We start from the raw sequence: 8038 nt of genomic DNA on the forward strand, positions 1-8038 counted from the left end.
GCTCTTTAATAATGCAAAGTACTTAAAAAATTTTTAATTTGTCTATTCATACCATGGAAAAGCATAAAGAACACCCTGTAACACACAATTCTTGCTACATCCTCTCCAGTGAAAAATTCTCACAGTGAATAATAACACAATGGCTAATCCAGAATTATTGTTATCAAAGATCACAATAATATAGCCCTCTCATACAAGATAATTTAATACGCATTTCAGTTATTAGGGTAACCTATTTAAAGTGCTTTACATCAATAATTTACACAGTTTACAGATGAGAACAAACAACATTAATGAACTACCTGAATTAAATAAAACATTAAATTTTTGTAAATAACTTAACAAAGTGCCCTAACATTACATCAACAAAAAGGAAATCATTTATAATACATAATATATGCATTGCACAAAGCCACCTAATACAAGTACATCAGTAATATTTAAAACTGATGGTTATAATTTTAATGGAACATTTCCTTAATGATGAGCTAGATTTGTATATAAATTATACAATACATACAATAATCCTTTTAAATGTAATAGTAATTACAGTTTGAAAGTGAGCATACTACCATACACACTTGCTTATCCCAGGTCCTAAAATAAAAGACTGGGCTGGTATGAGCATATTGTTTTTATTCTATACAGCAGTCTTATTGTGAGCAGTCTTGTTGTAAGCGGTCTGGTGAGCAGTCTTGTTGTGAGCAGTTTTGTTGTGAATAGTCTTGTTGTGAGTAGTTTTGTTTTTGAGCAGTCATGTTGTGAGCAGTCTTGTGAGAAGTCTTACTGTGAGAAGTCTTGCTGGGAACAGTCTTGTTGTGAGAAGTCTTGCTGTGACACGTCTTGCTGGGAACAGTCTTGCTGTGAGAAGTCTTGCTGGGAACAGTCTTGCTGTGAGAAGTCTTGCTGGGAACAGTCTTGTTGTGAGAAGTCTTGCTGTGACAAGTCTTGCTGGGAACAGTCTTGTTGTGAGAAGTCTTGCTGTGACAAGTCTTGCTGGGAACAGTCTTGCTGTGAATGGGGACCTGAAGGCATCATGGTGGCAGAAGAGGAGGCTTGAAGGTGCAGGTGCCAGAACAATGACGTGGGGTCAGCATTTTACACGAGAAATGGTGGAGTGCGTCGTGAGCTTCTGGGAAAAAAGTGGATGGGTCGCTTAAAACCAAAAGCTTATGAAGATAAATAGTCTGTGTGTGTGTGTGTGTGTGTGTGTGTGTGTGTGTGTACGTGTCAGATGGAGAGCAAAGAGATACAGTCAAAGGAGATAGAGGACATGAAGAAATATGCTTTCAGTAAACACTGACAAAAGCTGATATAATAACTCTATAACAAATATGTCACAGACTCAAAACCTCTCTCAAGGCCTCATAAAGATCTAAGGTGCTGAGGAACAAAGTTTTCTAAAAATCTGCCACCTATATTCTTAGAGTTTAATCTAAAATTTGAGAGCTCTATTATTTGAGGGCTTCATATTTTGTGTTAAAACATAATTTAAATGTTTCCTTAAACAGGAATTTCTCTGTCTGCCTAGATGGTTATTCTTTGCCTTTTCTAGAATCATTGATTACCTTTTAACTTCTGCTGAATAGCATAACGAGCCTTTCTTTCATGGTCCAACTCGCTGCACAATGTGTCTGAGCAGGAGAGACAAAGAACGACTCAGGTATGAAAGGCCAATTATCCTACCTCTTGTAGTCATACCCAGTTATTCAGATTCATACAAATGATTTTTGACATTCTGGTATATATTAAAAAGTCAGCAATATAGCTCATAACCCAGAAGTTATTCAGGAGTTATTTATGTACTGCTGAACATTAAAGCATGTGATGAATTTCTTGAGTTGTAAATCTTGGGTCATTCACAAAATGATTGTCAAGAATTTCCTTCAGTGAAATCATACTGAACCTTTTGATATATTTCTAAATAAACGAAACCCTGAGAGAACGTTAAATTGTTCTTAATAAATACACAACAAGGTGGTTTAAAAGTGGTTTAAATTTTAGACTTAAAAAAAATATTTTTAAAGTTTTTTAGATTTTAGATTTTTGGTGTCCAGTGTGGTTTCAGAGGGTGAAATTTTGGGGTTCCTGTTTCTAATATTCTCAGATATTTTTGCCAAAAATGTGCACTTGTGATTAAGGAATTTTTTGACAGTTAAAAAATTTGATTATACCTATATTTGGATTTTATAGCAGAAAATTATTTAACCTAAAACACTAAATTTATCATGATCCATTACTTCAGTAAATTAATAATTCAAACCTTGCAAGTAAATTTGTAAAAGGACAGTAAGATTGTCTGGGATCATTTGTGTGAAATATATGTAAGGTGAAATATTTGGGAAATTAGGAACTCACCTCGAACAATCTGCAGTTGTTGGACCATTTCCTCTCTGTATGACAGTTCCCTTTTCATCTGGTCTTGAAAATTGTCTAGGAAGCATTCATCAGATCCCAGCATATGTTAACCATACAGTGTTTGCCAAATGGGGTTTGTTGATAAAAAAAAGAAAGAAAGAAAGAAATCAGAACACACAACAATTAAAGATTAATAAAAAGAAAGATAAGGAAATTACCCTTAAAGTAAACAAGCCAACTAACCAAGATAACAGAAATGCCTTTGATTAATACACAGCGGAAATACCGATACCATTCCCAAAATGACAACAGCATGACATATGTGATGTTAGAATAACAATAATATGACAAAATACCTTTCAAACTCTGGAACTCACGTTCTAACTTCTTTCTAATTTCCACTTGCTCCACCAGTTGTTTCTGTAGTTCCTCTGTTGTAAACAAGCATTTATTTTATAAGACAATATGGCATCATGTTTCATTGCATGAAATTAATTCATATAGTTATGGGATTTTATGAATTGTATATATTTGATGTGCAAATATTTCAGGTCCTCGGGGCAGCGAATAAATAAAAAATACAATACATAATTGTTATAGTTGACTTAAAATATTTAGACTGTAAACTAAAAAAATGTTATGCTCAGTAGCATACGTAGTGTATCAGGATTTTATGTCCTGATTTTTTTTTCTTGAATTCTCAGTCTATAGACCAAGAATTAACAAAAAATACAATATGCTCTAAACTTCTGCACAGTTTTTTCAAACCTTAATTAAGCAGGCATTAATTGTCTCAGCATGTCAGCGCTATGTTGCTAGGGAAGTTAGGACTCTCCGTGAATACGTTTAAGATTACCGGCTGTCTTAACAACTAGTACACAATTTCGGATTGATAACTTTAGTTTCTGGGATTTCCCTACTAATAAATGTGACGAAATAAGATCTTTATACAATTTGCCACTTCAGGCATATCGGAATATCACCACATATTTATTAAATATGTTAATTGTCAAACATATAACAACAACAACGATAATAATAATAATAATAATAATAATAATAATAATAATAATAATAATAATAATAATAATAATAATAATAAATCTTCTTAATCATCATCACCGAATGTCTTTTAACATTATGGTAACTTACCCTTTGCCATGTTTTCTATATCTTTTTCTATCAGTTTTACTCTGCCTGTTTCTTTGCGCATTGCTTCCATATCTGGACATTCAAAACAAAAATAGCAGCAAACATTACAATTCATGAATGAATGTATGGGATGTTGTTTCACTCGTGCTGTATGTCTGTAATTAGATTACATGGAGGTGATTCATTCATAAGAGAATACACGAAACCCTCACGGACCATCACTGCGTCCCCTTGGGCCTTCTTCAGGGGCGCCGGCGTGGTCATGTGCTTTCGGTTCCATTTCCTCAACGGTTGACGACGGTTCCTCCTCGTGTGCATCTTTAACTGTACAATAAACCCAAACAAAACACGGATTACTTAAAATCGGTTACAAAATTAGTTTTGGGCTGGGACGTCTTTGAGCCCAAATAAAAAATAAAAAAAATCCAGCCGGGAGCGTAACAAACCTACCATTCGACTCCCGTGGGTCGCGCTGATAAGGGGCTGTTGATCCAAAACACGGGGCACTTATTTGATGCATACGCTCATCCCTTTCATGTGCATACGCCTGTAAAATTAACCAGACAATTAATTGCAATTATCCTCAATTTCGCTGTTTCTTACATGCCCTCTTGAGACCGCAAAAGTAGACTATTTTAATAACGTCGCAATAGTAAACTAAATCGTAATAACTATTTAGAGCGAATTAACGAACTATAATTATGACCGCTCACAACAAAAGTAACTTGATTAGAATTAGTTTGCAATTTATAAGATATTACAATTCTTCTCGTATTCTGGGCTGTCGTTTAGAGCTGTTTGATAAACACCACAATGGACATTAAATCGATAAAGTGTCAAGCTTGGCTTGGCATAAGCTGTATGAAATATTTGTTTTGTCAGAGTTACAAATCATGAAACATGCATTTCAGATATTTTAACTGAAAATAGGCTTGGAATGACATAAAGGAGCTTTGAGACTTGAAAGTAAATAGGTATAAAAGTAAGAATGTGAGATATAAAGGTGTCACGTTGTTACTGGTTGGTGTCGTGGGTTTCAGTAACGGAGGGGTGGGGGGTCATTGTGTGCGCTCCTACTCACTTCAAAGCGCGTGGTGCTTTTGCTGCTTTCGAACAATGGCTTGCTCTGTTTCTCTGCGTCAGAGGAGCGTGCCTCGCTCGAGTTAGCTGCACGTGGATCACCCATAGTGGCCATTTGGCAATTCCCCTCTTCTTGATCCTTTGTTCCATCGATATGTACTACAGTTAAGCTCGGGGAGCTCTGGTGGTCATCCACTGACAGTTGAAGGCATTCTTCATCTTCTTGTACTTTATGTGATTCCACATCCACATCCGGATCCTCTACGCTGTCGACATCCGGAGAAACCGACCTATAACTTGAACTTTCACTCAAGAAATCAGGCGACAGGTAGCCGGATCGGGCTCCGGAATACGGACCTCTGTTACCATATAGCTTCGCTATACTCTCTGCGTCTTTAACCACTGGCCTGAACGCTGAAATGTAGCTGATTTTTCTCTGGGCGGCTGGCATCCCTTCCAATGACCTGGTTTCGTCCCCAGATTTATCTTCGTCGTTCCGGGTAGACTGCGTACTGGAGCAGCGCTCATTATCCAGCAGAGTGTCCTTAGGGGTGTGCGTACTTCGGTCACTTTGTTCAGACACGTCTAACTCGTTTTGCCTGGCGCATAGGATGTCAGAGGGTGGTTTGGGTTGCGTGTGGTGGTACGGCGGCATGGGTAAGCTACCGGTTGTAGGCCAAAACATTGGAAAGGAAGGGTAAGCACTGTCTTTAGTGCCTGGCCAGAACATACTTGACAAATTAGTTTTGTTCTGATCTCCCATGACTACACCGTCATCCTTCTTTTGACACAATCCAAACGCCGGGAAGCCATATGGGTGAGGGAAGAGGGGTGGCGGGATTTTCTGCAGTACCCCGAAGGTCTTGCTAGGCACTGGAATCACAGGATAGCTACGCATGCTACTCGGCATGGTGACGTTGGCCATGTCATCTTCGCAGCGGAGAGTTTTGTGGGGGACATCGGACGAATCTCTGTGGGGCCGGCTTACAGCTCCTTGTGCTTTTGATGCGGATGTACTCTCAGACCCACTGATTGGCAGTGTCCTCTTACGACTACCCCCGTTAAACATGGCCTTCACGTCCTCCCAGGCATGCGTCACCTCGTCCGGTGAGTTTTTATCCGTCAGTTTGAGGTGCCGTCTCCACGAGTTGAAGTTTGCGGCGTCGGGCTGTGTGTATTTGGACTCCGGCGTGCGATGAGAATGGAAAATAAACTTATTTGGTGAGAAATACATGTTGCAGAACGAGCACTTTATACATTTAGCTCTTGAGCTGTTGTATCTGGCTGGTATGAAACTGCCTCGGCTACCCCACGCACATTCATGTGACACGTCAAAAGCAAAATTTTCGGGCAATTTGGGAGGGTTGTGCTCTCCAAGGAAAGATTTGCAGAGCCTCTCTGCTTCACGTTTCGTAATCATTCCGCAGCGCCTCGAGGAGATGGGCATAGCCCCCGCGCGTCTTAAAATTTCCAACTGGACCGGGGTGCACTGTACGCACGTGATGCCCAAGGCCACCCGTCGGTTGTGAATTTCGTTATAGCTATAGTTCTTCAAAAGGGTGTTAGATATTTGTGCCAGACAAAGTCGCTCTTGACCATCTATTACCAAAGAAACGATGGGTATTCCGTACAAAGAGGTCTCACTGACTTGGTTTGGTTTGAGCGTGGTGCCGGGGTATGACTGCAGCTCTTGCTTGGAGTTAGGCGAACAGGTGGAATCTCTTCCCGCTGACAGTTGGCCCGAAATAGATTCCATTCCTGGAAATCTACGAACACCAAATGCAAGTTACGAAATATCGAGATTTGAAGACCATTGTGAATGACTACGATATTTGCCGTTCTATTTTTGGGGTCTAACACTTTCCCTGATATATAAAAAGCGACGAAATCACAGTTGATCATAAATAACTACGCTTGTGATTAATTTAGAAAGTGCAGACCATGTTCTATAAAACAATGTGGGTTTATAACAATAAAAAAAAAACATAACAAAAACAATGGATTAAACACCATTGTAACCAAAATACTTAAACTGAAGTGCTGCTATAATATTGAAATAAAATAAAATGTAAAGTTTATGTAAGAAAGTAAAATAATCAAACAAAAAAACCCACTATTACAAGAAATTGTTTTTCTGAAACTTGACGTGTGGCATAATGGCTAATCAACAGCTCATGAACATTCTTCGAGGCTTCGTTAATTCGTATGAAAAGAAACGTTCTTTATCCCCAGATCATCTTCCTAATTGATCTTAATTAACTAATTTTCATTCATTAAAACTGTATTCGTTCTTTTGTATTCTTTGCAGTCTGTTTGCTTCTGCATTTTCGTAGACTGCTGAAGTTGTATTATCTACTTAAGCTTATGTATATTTTGAAAAAAAGTCGCTAAATGTTTTTAACTAAGACAAATAATTGCGCGAACACAGAGGCTAAAACGCGCAAAGAAGCAGAAGGGAAATACTGAGCTGTGCCAGAAAGCAATAAGAGTACCTAAGCCGATTTCATCATTATTAATGCCTAGCGTACGTCTTTAAACTTCACGAAAATCCGTTTAAGCATAATTAGGACATTACTGTGTCAACGCTATTGTTTCGTGCCAGTACAATACCTCCTAATTAAGTATATTATTCGGGCGATTATTTATAACATTCGTCAGAGTCTTACCTGGTCAAACCAACTAACTTCGATGTCGTATATTTTGAAGTGATCATGTTGAAGTGAATTTTACGTTCTGTAGCATCCATATAGGATTGTTCAATAACTACATTATCTAGTAATATTACTTAAAGATTACGAGAAATTATTGAAAACTTGTGGTTATTTAAGATTGTTCGCATAAGAGGCTACATTGAAGCCAGAAGTCTTACCTGATATGAAGGGGGAAGAAGCAATGCGTTCTGTATTGGAAGACCTGGCAAAACCCTCCTTTATGTAATACGCTTTAATATCAGCCGTCCCTTGTTCCTTTCTTGCCTTCAGTAAAGTAGGCTGTCGCGTCCCCGGCGCGTGTGAAAGGCTACGCGATGCTCGAGCAGCTGGAGGCTTCTAGAGCGAGCGGCTTCGCATTCCGTTCGGCTCTCGTGCGGAGACTGTCGCGGAGTCCGCGCGGAGTGACCACACGCTAGTGCGGACCTTTACGAAATAACCACCGAAGACGTTCGGCAAAGATCGAGTGACAGCTAAACTAATGGCAAGGCACTCCCACTTAGCGCCAGCATATTTACATTAACTATTTGCCTTCGGGACCAATGGAAACGACAGACTCTGCTGTCATAGAGGCCTGGGGACGTTTAAAGTTCATCACGTGATCTTTTAACACACGAACGGGATGTTATGGTGTTTGTGTGTTCTTGTGTGTGTGTGTGTGTGTGTGTGTGTGTGGGGGGGTGATAGAAGCCTATATGTTTGCTTTGTTTACCTATTTGATAGATGCAGCAGACATGCCG

General features: G+C 39.0%; 1 protein-coding gene across 4 annotated transcripts; it reads right to left on the bottom strand.

Annotated features, from left to right (window-relative positions):
* skor1b (SKI family transcriptional corepressor 1b) lies at positions 1-7686 on the bottom strand. Of its 4 annotated transcripts, none has more exons than XM_027022375.3 (9): positions 7460-7686; positions 4592-6356; positions 3961-4057; positions 3727-3834; positions 3511-3582; positions 2715-2789; positions 2359-2433; positions 1569-1634; positions 1-1129 (listed from the first exon to the last, which is right to left on the bottom strand). In XM_027022375.3, exons 2-9 carry the CDS (start codon positions 6344-6346, stop codon positions 1035-1037), a joined length of 2343 nt encoding a protein of 780 aa, XP_026878176.2. In that variant the 5' UTR covers positions 6347-6356; positions 7460-7686; the 3' UTR covers positions 1-1034. The 4 variants fall into 4 exon arrangements, with proteins under 4 accessions (XP_026878176.2, XP_026878174.2, XP_026878179.2 ...); XM_027022373.3 differs by having other exon boundaries at positions 1-1132; XM_027022378.3 differs by lacking the exon at positions 1569-1634.
* Between the last annotated feature and the right edge of the window lie 352 nt (positions 7687-8038).

The sequence above is a fragment of the Electrophorus electricus genome, chromosome 6, assembly GCF_041902795.1.
Source record: "Electrophorus electricus isolate QZ-2024a chromosome 6, ASM4190279v1, whole genome shotgun sequence".
NCBI lineage: Eukaryota > Metazoa > Chordata > Actinopteri > Gymnotiformes > Gymnotidae > Electrophorus > Electrophorus electricus.